At 40.2% G+C, this 15,896-nt stretch overlaps 1 protein-coding gene across 2 annotated transcripts in view; it reads right to left on the bottom strand.

The window, feature by feature from the left end:
- Nucleotides 1-13,474: 13,474 nt before the first annotated feature.
- TERF1 (telomeric repeat binding factor 1) overlaps nt 13,475-15,896 on the bottom strand; it is a 40,277-nt gene continuing 37,855 nt past the window's right edge. For both annotated transcript variants that reach the window (XM_005563528.5, XM_005563529.5), the window contains one exon: nt 13,475-15,213. In XM_005563528.5, coding sequence (XP_005563585.3) covers nt 15,037-15,213 — 177 coding nt within the window. In that variant the 3' untranslated portion in view covers nt 13,475-15,036. The remainder of the gene's footprint in view (nt 15,214-15,896) is intronic.

Here is a 15,896-nt window from a genome sequence, read left to right as displayed (position 1 = left end):
TTTGTCAGATGGGTAGATTACAAAAATTTTCTCCTATTCTGTAGGTTGCCTGTTCACTCTGATGGTAGTTTCTTTTGCTGTGCAGAAGCTCTTTAGTTTAATTAGATCCCATTTGTCTATTTTGGCTCTTGTTGCCATTGCTTTTAGTGTTTATTCCTGAAGTACTTGCCCATGCCTATGTCCTGACTGGTATTGCCTAGGTTTTTTTCTAGGGTTTTTATGGTTTCAGATCTAACATTTAAGTCTTAATCCATTTTGAATTAATTTTCGTATAAGGTGTAAGGAAGGGATCCAGTTTCAGCTTTCTACATATGGCTAGCCAGTTTCCCCAGCACCATTTATTAAATAGGGAATCATTTCCCCATTGCTTTTGTCAGATTTGTCACAGATCACATGGTTGTAGATGTGTGGTGTTATTTCTGAGGCCTCTGTTCTGTTCCATTGATTTGTATCTCTGTTTTGGTACCAGTACCATGCTGTTTTGTTTACTGTAGCCTTGTAGTATAGTTTGAAGTCAGGTAGCTTGATGCCTCCAGCTTTGTTCTTTTGACTTAGGATTGTCTTGGCAATGCGGGCTCTTTTTTGGATCCATATGAACTTTAAAGTAGTTTTTTCCAATTCTGTGAAGAAAGCCATTGGTAGCTTGATGTGGATGGCATTGAATCTATAAATTACCTTGGGCAGTATGGCCATTTTCACAATATTGATTCTTTCTATCCATGAGCATGGAATGTTTTTCCATTTGTTTGTGTCTTCTTTTATTTCACTGAGCAGTGGTTTGAGTTTCCCCTTGAAGAGGTCCTTCACAGCCCTTGTAAGTTGGATTCCTAGGTATTTTATTCTCTTTGTTGCAATTGTGAATGGGAGTTCACTCATGATTTGGCTCTCTGTTTGTCTGTTACTGATGTATAGGGATGCTTGTGATTTTTGCACATTAATTTCGTATCCTGAGACTTGGCTGAAGTTGCTCATCAGCTTAAGGAGATTTTGGCCTGAGACAGTGGGGTTTTCTAAATATACAATCATGTCATCTGCAATCAGGGACAATTTGATTTCTTCTATTCCTAACTGAATACCTTTTATTTCTTTCTCTTGCCTGATTGCCCTGGCCAGAACTTCCAACAGTATGTTGAATAGGAGTGGTGAGAGAGGGCATCCCTGTCTTGTGCCAGTTTTCAAAGCTTCCAGATTTTGCCCATTCAGTATGATATTGGCTGTGGGTTTGTCATAAAGAGCTCTTATTATTTTGAGATATTTTCCATCAATCCTAGTTTATTGAGAGTTTTTAGCATGAAGGGCTGTTGAATGTTGTCGAAGGCCTTTTCTGCATCTATTGAGATAATCAAGTGGTTTTCATCTTTGGTTCTGTTTATGTAATGGATTATGTTTATTGATTTGTGTATGTTGAACCAGCCTTGCATCCCAGGGATGAAGCCCACTTGATCGTGGTGGATAAGCTTTTTGATGTGCTGCTGGATTCAGTTTGCCAGTATTTTACTGAGGATTTTTGCATTGATGTTCTTCAGGGATATTGGTCTAAAATTCTCTTTTTTTGTTGTGTCTCTGCTCGGCTTTGGTATGAGGATGATGCTAGCTTCATAAAATGAATTAGAGAGGATTCCCTCTTTTTCTGTTGATTGGAATAGTTTCAGAAGGAATGGTACCAGCTCCTCTTTGTACCTCTGGTAGAATTCGGCTGTGAATCCATCTGGTCCTGGACTTTTTTTGGTTGGTAGGCTATTAATTATTGCCTCAATTTCAGAGCCTGTTATTGGTCTATTCAGGGATTCAACTTCTTCCTGGTTTAGTCTTGGGAGGGTGTATGTGACCAGGAATTTATCCATTTCTTCTAGATTTTCTAGTTCATTTGTGTAGAGGTGTTTATAGTATCCTCCGATAGTAGTTTGTGTTTCTGTGGGTTCAGTGGTGATATCCCCTTTATCACTTTTTATTGCATCTATTTGATTCTTCTCTCTTTTCTTCTTTATTAGTCTTGCTAGCGGTCTATCAATTTTGTTGATCTTTTCAAAAAACCAGCTCCTGGATTCATCGATTTTTTGAAGGATTTTTGTGTCTCTATCTCCTTCAGTTCTTCTCTGATCTTAGTTATTTCTTGCCTTCTCCTAGCTTTTGAGTTTATTTGCTCTTGCTTCTCTAGTTCTTTTAATTGTGATGTTAGGGTGTCGATTTTAGATCTTTTCAGCTTTCTCTTGTGGGCATTTAGTGCTATAAATTTCCCTCTACACACTGCTTTAAATGTGTCCCAGAGATTCTGGTACGTTGTGTCTTTGTTCTCATTGGTTTCGAAGAACATCTTTATTTCTGACTTCATTTAGTTATTTACCTTGTAGTCATTCAGGAGCAGGTTGTTCAGTTTCCACGTAGTTGTGCAGTTTTGAGTGAGTTTCTTAATCCTGAGTTCTAGTTTGATTGCACTGTGGTCTGAGAGACAGTTTGTTGTGATTTCTGTTCTTTTACATTTGCTGAGGAGTGCTTTACTTCCAACTATGTGATCAATTTTGGAATAAGTGCGATGTGGTGCCAAGAAGAATGTATGTTCTGTTGATTTGGGGTGGAGAGTTCTGTAGATGTCTATTAGGTCCACTTGGTGCAGAGCTGAGTTCAAGTCCTGGATATCCTTGTTAACTTTCTGTCTCGTTCATCTGTCTAATATTGACAGTGGGGTGTTAAAGTCTCCCATTATTGTGTGGGAGTCTAAGTCTCTTTGTAGGTCTCTGGGAAGTTGCTTTATGAATCTGGGTGCTCCTGTATTGGGTGCATATATATTTAGGATAGTTAGCTCTTCTTGTTGAATTGATCCCTTTACCATTATGTAATGGCCTTCTTTATCTCTTTTGATCTTTGTTGGTTTAAAGTCTGTTTTATCAGAGAGTAGGATTGCAACCCCTGCTTTTTTTTGCTTTCCATTTGCTTGGTAGATCTTCCTTCATCCCTTTATTTTGAGCCTATGTGTGTCTCTGCATGAGAGATGGGACTCGTGAATACAGCACACTGATGGGTCTTGACTCTTTATCCAATTTGCCAGTCTATGTCTTTTAATTGGGGCATTTAGCCCATTTACATTTAAGGTTAGTATTGTTATGTGTGAATTTGATACTGTCATTATGATGTTAGCTGGTTATTTTGCCCATTAGTTGATGCGGTTTCTTCCTAGCATTGATGGTTTTTACAATTTGGCATTTTTTGCAGTGGCTGGTACCAGTTGTTCCTTTCCATGTTTAGTGCTTCCTTCAGGAGCTCTTGTAAGGTGGTGACAAAATCTCTCAGCATTTGCTTGTCTGTAAAGGATTTTATTTCTCCTTCACTTATGAAGCTTGGTTTGGCTGGATATGAAATTCTGGGTTGAAAATTCTTTTCTGGCCGGGTGCAGTGGCTCACGCCTATAATCCCAGCACTTTGGGAGGCCAAGGTGGGCAGATCACGAGTTCAGGAGATTGAGACCATCCTGGCTAACATGGTGAAACCCCGTCTCTCCTAAAAATACAAAAAATAAGCCAGGCGTGGTGGCAGGTGCCTGTAGTCCCAGCTACTCAGGAGGCTGAGGCAGGAAAATGGCGTGAACTTGAGAGGCGGAGCTTGCAGTGAGCCAAGATCGTGCCACTGCACTCCAACCCTTGTGACAGAGCAAGACTCCATCTCAAAAAGAAAAAAAAAAAAAAAAGGAAATTCTTTTCTTTAAGAATGTTGAATATTGGCCCCCACATTCTTCTGGCTTGTAGAGATCATTCTTCTGCCACGAGATCTGCTGTTAGTCTGATGGGCTTCCCTTTGTGGGAAACCCAACCTTTCTCTCTGGCTGCCCTTAACATTTTTTCCTTCATTTCAACCTTGGTGAATCTGACCATTATGTGTCTTGGGGTTGCTCTTTTCGAGGGGTATCTTTGTGGTGTTCTCGGTATTTCCAAATTTGAATGTTGGCCTGCCTTGCTAGGTTGGGGAAGTTCTCCTAAATAATATCCTGAAGAGTGTTTTCCAACTTGGTTCCATTCTCCCTGTCACTTTCAGGTACACCAATCAAACATAGATTTGGTCTTTTCACATAGTCCCATATTTCTTGGAGGCTTTGTTCATTTCTTTTTACTCTTTTTTTTCTCTAAACTTCTTGCTATATTTCATTAGTTTGATCTTCAGTCACTGATACCCTTTCTTCCACTTGCTCGAATTGGCTATTGAAGCTTGTGCCTGTGTCATGTAGTTCTTGTGTCATGGTTTTCAGCTCCATCAAGTCATTTAAGATCTTCTCTATGCTGTTTATTCTAGTTTTCCATTCATCTAATCTTTTTTCAAGGTTTTTAGCTTCCTTGTGATGGGTTCGAACATCCTCCTTTAGCTTGGAGAAGTTTGTTATTACTGAACTTCTGAAGCCTACTTCTGTCAACTTGTCAAAGTCATTCTCTGTCCAGCTTTGTTCCATTGCTGGTGAGGAGCTGCAATCCTTTGGAGGAGATGAAGCGCTCTGGTTTTTAGAATTTTCGACTTTTCTGCTCTGGTTTCTCCCCATCTTCGTGGTTTTATCTGCCTTTGATCTTTGATGTTGGTGACCTACAGATGGGGTTTTGGTGTGGATGTCGTTTTTGTTGATGTTGATGCTATTCCTTTCTGTTTGTTAGTTTTCCTTCTAACAGTCAGGTCCCTCAGCTGCAGGTTTACTGGAGTTTGCTGGAGGTCCACTCCAGACTCTGTTTGCCTGGGTATTACCAGCAGAGGCTGCAGAACAGCAAATATTGCACAACAGCAGATATTGCTGCCTGATCCTTCCTCTGGAAGCTTCGTCCTAGAGAGGCACCACCTGTATGAGGTGTCAGTTGGCCCCTACTGGGAGGTGTCTCCCAGTTAGGCTACACGGCAGTCAGGGACCCACTTGAGGAGGCGGTCTGTCCAGTTCTCAGAGCTCAAACACCATGCTGGGAGAACCACTGCTCTCTTCAGAGCTGTCAGACAGGGATGTTTAAGACTGCAGAGGTTTAGGCCAAGGTGGGCAGATCACGACGTCAGGAGATCGAGACCATCCTGGCTAACACAATGAAACCCTGTCTCTAGTAAAAATGCAAAAAATTAGCCAGGTGTGGTGGCAGGCACCTGTAGTCCCAGCTACTTGGGAGGCTGAGGCAGGAGAATGGTGTGAACCCCGGAGGTGGAGCTGGCAGTGAGCCGAGATTGCACCACTGCATCCAGCCTGGGTGACAGAGTGAGACTCTTTGTCTCAAAAAAAAAAAAAAAAAAAAAAGACTGCAGAGGTTTCTGCTGCCTTTGTTCAGCTATGCCCTGCATAGGCAGGCAGGCCTTGGTGAGCTGCAGTGGGCTCCACCCAGTTCGAGCTTCCCAGCCACTTTGTTTACCTACTCAAGCCTCAGCAATGGCAGACGCCCCTCCCCCAGCCAGGTTGCCACCTCGCGGTTTGATATGGGACTGCTGTGCTAGCAGTATGCAAGGCTCCATGGGCATGGGACTGACTGAGCCTGGTGCGGGATATAATCTCTTGGTGTGCCGTTTGCTAAGACCTTTGGAAAAGCCCAGTATTTGGGCAGCAGTTTCCTGATTTCCCAGGTACAGTCTGTCACAGCTTCCCTTGGCTACGAAAGGGAAATCCCCTGACCCCTTGCACTTCCCGGGTGAAGTGATGCCCCACACTGCTTCAGCTCACCCTCTGTGGGCTGCACCCACTGTCCAACCAGTCCCAATGAAATGAACCAGGTACCTCCGTTGGAAATGCAGAAATCACCCGTCTACTGCGTCAATCATGCTGGGAACTGCAGACCAGAGCTGTTCTATTTGGCCATCTTGGAATGGACCAAAAGTTTAAAAAATTAGCTGTGTGTGGTGGTGCATGCTTGTGGTCCCAGCTACTTGGGAGGCTGAGGCAGGAGGATCACTTGAGCCCAAGAGGTCAAGACTGCAGTGAACCGTAATTACATCACTGCACTCCAGCCTAGGTGACAGCACAAGATCTCAAGAAAAAAAAAAAAGGTTCACACCAAGGCATCTTACCATGAAATTCCAGATTATCAGACACCCAAGAATCTAAAATATTCCAGAGAGAAAAAAGTAGGTCATGTGCAAAAATCAGTAATTAGAATTGTATCAGAATATTTATGGCAAAGCAACATTTGAAACTATAAGACAACAGAGCAATGCCTTTAAAATTCAGAAAGAAAATGTTTTCTAAACTAAAATTCTATGTCCTATAAAATTATTATTCAAATGTAAGGCAGAATAAGGATATTTTCAGACATGCAAGATAGGAGTTTTCCATTCTCTGTGCTTTTTCTGTGAAGGTACAGGAGGAGGTGCTCTATCTAAACAGGAGTGTAAACCAAGCAAGAGGGTCCAGGTAATAAGGAACACAACCTGGGAGAGAATTGAGGATCCCCAGAGTGCAGACGAAGGGCAATGTAAGCGTGACAGCTTGCAGCAGGCCTGCAGAGCAGCCAGACTACCTGGGAGCAGGGGCAGGGACCGTTCCAAAAAAACAATGCAATCCGAAGGAGGGCCTACATCTTTCATTATGTTCTGAGATTTTCAATTTGGTTGGAGAATTTGGAGATGAGTAAGTGACATGTACATAGAAACTGTACAGCTCAGGTGTAAAGAACAATTACAGAGTTAACATAATATGAACACTTACAATTGATTCAACAAAAACTGGCATAAACGTGCTGAAGGAACTGGGGAGGAGAAGCACATGTGTGAGTGCAATGAGTGTATGTGAGGTGTGGCCAGGCACAGCATCCCATATAGAAGAGGCCAATAAGATATTATCTCTGGCCAGGCATGGTAACTCACACTTGTAATCCCACCACTTTGGGAGGCTGAGGTAGGTGGATCGCTTGAGTCCAGGAGTTGGAGACCAGTCTGGGCAACATGGCAAAACCCTATCTCCTTAAAAACAAAACAAAACAAAACAAAAAAAATAGTCATGATGATGCATGACTGTGGTCCCAGCTACTCAGGAGGCTGAGGTGGGAGAATTGCTTGAGTTGGGGAGGCAGAGGTTGCAGTGAGCTGAGATTGCACCACTGCACTCCAGCCTGGGCAACAGAGCAAGACCCTGTCTCTAATAATAATAATAAACTGAAAAACAACAAACAGCAGTAAGTGCATGTTTTTAACAAATACAAAAATCAGTAACTAAGAGAAGAGCTAAAAGAGTTGAGAATGGTGGCTTATAGGAAGCACCAAAGGGTAGTGAAAGGGAAGAGTGTTTTGTATTTTAAGCCATGGAGAACCATTTCAGTTTTAAAATTGTGAACGTGTACTACTTTCATAAAACTAGAAATAAAAGTTTCAGGATAAAACTGCAAATAAAAATATGATCAAAATATGAAGCTTAAATGTGGCATGATTTTGAGCTATTGAGGGGGGAAATAGAGAACATTTTGACACTTTAGTTGTATGAATTTTGTGATACGGGATTACATTTTTAATGAGTCAACCACACTTCTAGGAACTAATGTGAATAATATACTATATAATCGTAAAACAGGTTTATTGGTTTCCGATTTTTTAGAATCTACCCACACATAAAGCACAAAATATTTAATTATAATTAGTGGACAGACTGTGTTTGAATGGTGAAACCAAAACCAAACCAACCAACCAACCGCTTGACAATGAAATAGTCATAGCTAACAAAATGAGTGAGTGTGACATTGGGAATTGCTTTTCTCCATCTTACTTAGTAAAGCCAAGGAATTCTGTCTAAAGTCAATGGCATAAGAAAGAGTACCTTAAGCAAGTAAAAGGAGAATAATATTGAACAAAGCATGGGAGGTGCACGGGGAAGGAGGAGGAGTGAGTGTGAGGAAGCTAAACGTCTCATCTTCTTCTCAGGGAGTTACTGTAATAGGTTTCAAAATAAAAATAAAAATAAGAAAGCTGGGCATGGTGGCTCACACCTGTAATCCCAGCACTCAGGGAAGTCAAGGTGGGTGGACTGCTTGAGTCCAGGAGACAGAGGTTGCAGTGAGTCATTGCACCACTGCACTCCAACCTGGATGACAGAGCAAGACCCTCTCTCAAAACAAAAAAAAACAGAAACAAAAACAGAAAAAAGAGAAAGAAGTAATCCAGAAATATAGAAAAGACTCTTTAAAAGGGAAGTCAAGGGAAGTTGACTGAGGTGTATTTTGCCTCTGTGCTTCTGTGCTTCATACACATATAGCATGTAGGGGTCACACTGTGCCATGATCGAGATGCCCCTGGGATGTGGTAAGTGTTAAACACATGTTTAACCTACTTCCTATTCAAAATTCCAAATATATAATACAGAGATCATTTTTCTTTTCAAAATTGCTCATCACAGGATTCCTTTGAATAACAGCTCATCAAAGTTGTTGTAACCACTTGGTAGAAGTAAAAAGGGCTGGGATGGCTGGGTGTGGTGGCTCATGCCTGTAATCCCAGCACTTTGGGAGGCTGAGGCTAGACGATGGCTTGAGGCCAGGAGTTCAAGACCAGCCTGGGCAACATGGCAAGATCCCGTCTCCACCAAAAATACAAAAAAATTAGCTGGGTGTGGTGGCAAGCACCTGTGGTCTCAGTTACTTGGGAGGCCGAGGAGGAGAATCACTTGAATCCAGGAGTCAGAGGTTGCAGTGAGCAGAGATTGTGTCACTGCACTCCAGCCTGGGTGACAGCATGAGACTCTGTCTCAAAAAGAACAAAAACAAAAAAAGAAAAGAAAGGCTTGGAGCTTGGGATAAGAGGAACATCAATCTGCTTGATGCCATGCCAACGGATCTATAACCAGACACAGAGGAAAAGCATCTCTGAAATAATGAAAAATACCCTTCTACTGTAGGTGCATTTGGGTGAATTCCCATACATTCTACTATCTGCTGCAGCTGCAGAGCTCCACGGGTATCGAGATCACAGGCCTGGGCTTATTTATAACAAGCGTATCAACATGTATAGAATAAAAGGGAAAAGAAGTCTACCTGAATAATGAAAAGTTTTAATTGTGGAGTATCAGCAAATAAAGTTCTGTCACTTACCAAATCAATTTTGGGCAAGTCAAAATAACTGAAGCTTGATTCCTTATCTATTACATGCAATTAATAATACCACTCTCCCTGTTACTACTACCATTCTGCTAATTAATAATACCATTCATCAAGGTTTTGCAAGAATTAAATGATATAATCCATGCAAAGCAAAACACTATACAAATTTGGGCTAAAACAGATGTGAGTCCCTTGAGGACTTAAACATGGAAAGGGAAAAATTAATATGTATCTCTTTAAATTATGACTTGTAGATACCATCAAAACATTGCAAAACTATTACTCTTTTCTTTTGAGAGTTGTAGGTCATATAAACCATTGCATTTCTTGAGTCAAACTGCCTTTTTTTTTTTTTTTTTTTTGCTCTTTCAATATAGGATAGATTTAAATGAAAACTTAGTGTCATTTTGACATATGACGGGGTGTGTGTGTGTGTTGGGGGGAGTAAGTTGAAAAAAATTAAAGCACTTTATGTGCCAGTTATCAATATAATGGCTCTCAGCTCCAAATCCACCCTTCTTTGCCCTGCTTTGTGATAGATGGACATGGGTGGACTCTAAACATCTGTTGACACAATGACCATTAAGCTTTACCAACAGAGGGCTTTGGAGGGTCTCTGGAGTGAAAGTGACAGGAAAACCGTTCCCTTCTAGTCCTAGTCCTGTCATTATTATTGGGGGTGGGGTGGGGGTGGAGCTACATGGATAGTTCCAGTTGTGCCCTCAGGCCACCTTTCCACCTTTCCACCCGGCCCCACCCTCCAGTTTTAATGGACTGTTGTTCCAGGTTAGCACCGCCTGTGCCCTCTGGCCAGTTTCTTCCCCAGTGCGGACTGTGGTCCAGGGGTAGGAAGGTCCTCTTTGAAGAGGTCTGTTAGCTTTGGAGGAAAGGGGGTCCTTCTACACTTCTTCCATTATTGTCTTCTCTTCCTCAGCAAGGGGGCCAGAAGTCAAAGCCCAAGGACACATTGAGGTGGGAATAATTAAATGAGGACACTGAAAGACTATATTCTTAGGGGGAGACTGAACCAGAAGCCACTTCAAACCCTCCCTTAAGGCTCAAGGAACTGTGTGAACATTGAATGGGACTAAGAGGTCACTGGCAGTCAGCTATCCTGTCTATCTGAAGCCCAAATTCTTATCACTAGGCTGATCTTGGAAAACCAACCTGTTAATTTATAAGTGGTTCCAAACTCTAAAACTGGGAAAAAAAAAAAAAAAAAAAAAAAAAAAAAACAAGAGAATTAAAAGAAGTTCTCAGATTCAGAAGTAACTTAACTGTCTGCCAGAACAAGGTCCAACAAATTTGAAAGGAAGGAAACACACTCTAGATTCCACAGTAAAGGTCAGGAAACTATAACCTGTGGCTAAATCCAGCCTGTTTGTTGTTGTAAATATAGTTTTGTTGGAACACAGCCATACTCACTCATTTATATATTGCCTATGGCTAATTCGAGGCAGAGTACACAGACCGTATGGCCCACGAAGCCTAATATCTGGCTCTTTACAGAAGTTTGCCATGCGCCTTCTGGCTTAGACCGTTAACATTTGATGTAACTATTGATGTGGTTGGATTTAGGTGTACCATTTTATTTCTTCTGTTTGTCCCTGTGATTTTGTTTCACTACTTTTTGTTTCTGGTTCATTAGTATTCCAAATAAAGTAATTTAGTATTCTATTGGCTGTCTATATTTTTGAAAAAATGCTTACTCTAGGAATTATAATATTCATACCTAACTTTTCATAGTTGACCTTTGCTGTCGAGTTCTAGATTGTGTTTCCTTCCTTTAAAATTCATTGGACCTTGTTCTGGCAGGCAAGAGTTCATATTATTTCTAAAATCATACTTCATATGAAATGTAAAAGCCTAGCAGTCAGAAACTGGAAACAACTCTGAGACTAGGCATATATACGGACGATGGACAAGCTTCTGTGACAATAGAACTCTCACCCACGCCTTCTGCAGCAACCAGTCCTGGAAGCCAAACCACAATCTCCACAGCGATCCATTCAGAATGGTCAAGACTTACTCAGTTACTGTCATCATCCCTCTTCCAACTTGGGACCAATCAGAGAAAGCCAAATAGGTTCCCCAAAACAATCCTGTAAGACACCTGCGGCTAGCTGGTCAGCCTCCAGCTTCCTCATGCCAACACCCTCCAAGCAGAGCATTCCTGAACCTTGCCCCTTTTCCCCCCACTATAAACCTACCTGCCTTTGAGTCTGCTAAACACAAGAGATTGTGGCTAATTCCTTTGCTACAGCAAGCTCCAAATAAAAAGTCTGTTTTTCACATGTTTGGTCTTAATTTTTACTTCAAGTGCTCACCAACGGTGTAAATTATTGATAGAATCATGTAGTGGATTAGTGTAGAAATAAAAATAAACAAGCTACAGTTACAATTTGAATTGTACAAACATGCTGAGTGAAAGATGGCAAAGAATATGTACAGCATTTCACTTAATTTCCTTAACTGTCATGAGTTCAAAAGAACAAAATGTACTCTTTCACTTTGACAGGTTGAAGCAGGAGGATTTCTTGAGGCCAGGAGTTAAAGACAAGCCCAGGCAACAAAGCAAGACCATGTCTCTATTTAAAAAAATAAAATAAAATAAAACATTAAAAATGATAATTCTCCCAGGCTTTGCAGATTGGTTCTGACTTGGGCATTCCTTCAGCGCTTAGCCAGGCCACCTAAATTCTGCTTTAGCTTCCACCTTCTGCTTCTGTGGAGCCTAACGATCAGTCAGAGGTGAAGGCCTAGAGTCCTCTCAGGTCTTTTCCAAAACTGTGCCCAGTGCTAGGCATGTGTGTGGCCTTCCAGAGGCCACTTAGTACAGACAAGGGCCCTTCTGAGCCTTCTCTCTCCCACATATCTTCCTCCCAGTTACTTCCTTCCCGAGGTTTTTTGTGTTTGCTGCCTGCCCCATTTGCTGTCCCCAGCCCCAGATGGCTGCAGGTAATGCTTCTGATAAGCACTGTGAGGCTGTTCTATTGTGGAGGGGGCAAAACAAAGGCAAACCTCTGAGCTGAACCTTCAGAACTGCCAGGCAGGTCAAAGCACACTCACATTTCTGTGAGAGCAAGATCTGTATTGCTTGCTCTGGCACCATCAAGATGCACTAGGAACACAGGACACTGTCCTCTCAGCTGTTGCCTGGCTGGGAGACAGGGCATGGTAGGTACGTAAGCAAAACTACAAAAACCCTTTTACCAAAGTTAAATAGCCTCTTCATTAAGCATTCCTCTGGTTGTTGTTATTAGATAGTAGAGATCCAAAAATTGATCTGAAGTTTTTGCTAGCAATGGTTGTTTCAGTGGCGGGACAGATCTTTGGAGCTCCCTCTTTTGCTATTTTTGGTGATGTCACTATATAAGATTTTAAAATGATTAACTTTTATAAATAGAGGATAGGTTAGTGGCTGTCAGGATTTGAGGGAAGGATGCAGGAAAGAGGTATGTATGCTTATAAAAGAGCAATGTGAGGGATCCTCATGGTGGTAGATATATGAACACAAGTGATAATACTGTTTAGATCTAAATACACAGAATACAAAACTGGGGAAATAAGATGAATGGATTGTATCAATATCAATATCCTGGTGGTGATACACTATAGTTTTACAAAATATTAATAGTTGGGAAAACAGGGCCAAGTGTACAAGAGATCTCTGTATTATGTCTTACAATTGCATGTGAATTTACATTATCTCAACAAAATTTCTGACTAAAAAGAATTCAGGGGCCAGGCTCAGGGGCTCATGCCAGTGATCCCAGCACCTTGGCGGGTTGAGGTGGACGGATCTGTTGAGCCCAGGAGTTTGTGACCAACCTGGGCAACATGGAGAAGCCCCATTTCTACAAAGAAATACAAAAATTAGCTGGGTGTGGTGGGACATGCCTGCAGTCCCAGCTACTTGGGAGGCCGAGGTAGGAGAATCACCTGAGCCTAGGAAATAGAGGCTGCAGTGAGCTGTGATTGTGCCACTGCACTCCAGGCTGGGCAATTAAGTGAGACCCTGTCTCAAAACAAAACAAAACAAAACAAGGATTCAAAAAAGATTCAAACTGGAGAAGATGAGGTTTTAGGAATATATTACCCAACTTATTTCTTATAATTTCTCTTTTTTAGTATCCACAAGTTACGTGATAAAAATCTTATGTTTAAATAAATCTAAACTAGCTCTTCTAATAAGTAAAATTCAAAATAAGAAAGCACCATACTATAATTGATTCCGATCTTCTCTTCTAGTTGTATGTGAAATAACAGGGCATCTTACAATTAATGGCAACTTAGATTTGATGATTTATGGCAGGTGTTTGGAATGAGGTTGACTTAAGTCTATTTTGACTCATGATGCCAGCCTTGGCACTAATCAACAAAATGTCTCCAGTAAACAGTGACAGTATCTCTTGGTGTAACAAGATAAAGGAGAAAGGAGTCAGGAAGCATATGGTACTCATCCATGTTTCTGTTTATATATAGGATAACAAATTCAGGAACAATGGGAAAGTAATAATGAAACCTTAATTGGAAATACAATAGAGATTACGAAACACTACCATTTGATTTTTTATGCAAATACTTCAATATTCCAATATTTTTACTCACTTGCTAAATAAAGCACATAACTCAAAATGCTAAATAATTCTGTTTGTCTAAATCTTTTAAAGAATAAAATGGTGAAAAACCAAAATTGCTTAGTTAGGTATATATGACATTGTTTATTATCTATCATAGACATCAAGATGATCATAGTTAATACCAATTTAAGCTTTGCAGAATACTGTTTTAGGCCCAATATTGATATATTAAATGACGGTATCAGAGAATCTTGTATTTATGGCATTAGGTTATAAAGATCTATTCAAAACCATTTTTGTCAAAGTTTAAACACTGGAACAAAAGTCAAATTGTTTCTAAATGTGACACAAAATGATTCTTGCTAATAGTACAAATTTTGTACCATGGGTAATATTATTGTCTTTTTCTTTTTTAAAAAAATCATTTCCATTTTTCTTTTAGATTCAGGGAACACATGGGCAGGTTTGTTAGCTGGGTATACTGTATAATGCTGACGTTTGGGGTACAGATGATCCTGTCACCCAGGTAGTGAGCAGAGTACCCAGTAGGTAGTTTTTCAGCTTTTCCTCCCGCTCCCCACCCTACCTCCCCAGTGTCTATTGTTCCCATGGGTCCTCAGGTATTACTATTTTCAAGTTTTTTTATTTACATAAAACTATTGAAAGCAAAAGTATGTCATGCTTATAGGTTACTTTGTACATTTATCATTCTATTAATAAACATCTTAAGTAATTAAGTAGTATATTAAGGTCATAAACCAAGTTGTTATCTCATATCAAAGGACTATTGTTATTCAATAATCTAGAAAATTCATTTTAGGCAGGACACGGTGGCTCACGTCTGTAATCTCAGCACTTTGGGAGGCTGAGGTGAGCGGATCATGAAGTCAGGAGTTCAAGACCATCCTGACTAGCATGGTGAAACCCTGTCTCTACTAAAAATACAAAAATTAGCTGGGCTTGGTGGTGTGTGCCTGTAATCCCAGCTACTCAGGAGGCTAAGGCAGGAGAATCGTTTGAACCTGGGAGGCAGAGGTTGCAGTGAGCTGAAATTGTGCCATTGCACTCCAGCCTGGGCGACAGAGACTCTGTCTTAAAAAAAAAAAAGAAAATTCATTTTAATGGGTTATGTTACAGGGTTGAAGTCAGCCTAGAGACACAAAATAGGTTAACTGAAATTCTTTTTTTTTTTGGATCATGTTTTAGTTTTTTCATTGGAACAGGATTTGGGGGTGGGGATACTAAATGTGGTAGGGTTCAACAAATTTACATTTTATCAAAATAAGGTTCTTAATACAATGATAGCATATGCTTTAACTCTTATAGCACAAACCCTCAAAGTTTTAAAATACATAAATGACACAAGTTTCAAACAAAATGCAGTGATCAAAATACTTAACTGTCCTTTCATCAAGCTTTTACAAACACAATCAGTCTTCGCTGTCTGAGCAAATCAGTTTTAGTTTCTTCATGGTCCTCCATCTGTCTTTTAACATGACACTTGTCCGGTTGTTGAATTTATAATGCAGTAGTATTTTAGACCAGTTTCCCTCTCCATATTTCCTCACGCCAGATCTCAAATTCTTGTCTTCTTCCCAAAGCCATGCCTTTTGATAAAAAGTAAAACAGTTATTTACAGAAACAATTATTCAAAAAGAAAATACCTACTATAAATGCCAGTTTAAAAAAATCAAAATAATGCTTAGTTTCTTAAAGATGGAAGATTTCTCTAAACATTTCTTAGATTTTTTATAAGATTATACATTTATCATAACATTTTTAGGGGTCATTATTATTACCATTCATTTTATGTAAGCTCAGCTGCCCAAGATCAGATAGCTAGAAAGTGACAGCGCTACATGTCAACTCAATTTTTCTGACTTTAAGCCCACATTGTCTCTTAAAATGCTCTTCTACAATTGTTAATAGTTGTATTTATTATCCTCCAAATCTCCAAATAGGCTTTGTGAATGTTTAGTACTTCACTAATGAACTCAGTGAAAACCCTGTTCTGCCTATGTTAGGGGAAGTATTACACACCCATATAAAACTCAAATCTTGTCTAAAATACTTTCAAAAACACAACTAACTAATTAGGAACATTTAATTTTATGCTAAGAGAAAATTCCTAAACATTTTAAAAAATCAAATTTAATACTATACATAGAAAAATTACTGATACTTGGCATTTGCTACAGGGAACCAACTAATTATTCCTTCTGTTGGCATGCTGAAAGAGCAATATGACCATCTGCGTGATTATTTACTGTGTCTAGATTACAAGAAATTC

This window comes from Macaca fascicularis, chromosome 8 (assembly GCF_037993035.2).
Source record: "Macaca fascicularis isolate 582-1 chromosome 8, T2T-MFA8v1.1".
Taxonomy (NCBI): Eukaryota; Metazoa; Chordata; class Mammalia; order Primates; family Cercopithecidae; genus Macaca; species Macaca fascicularis.
The sequence above is the reverse complement of the archived record's forward strand: the minus strand, read 5'-3'. Positions and strand labels throughout refer to the sequence as shown.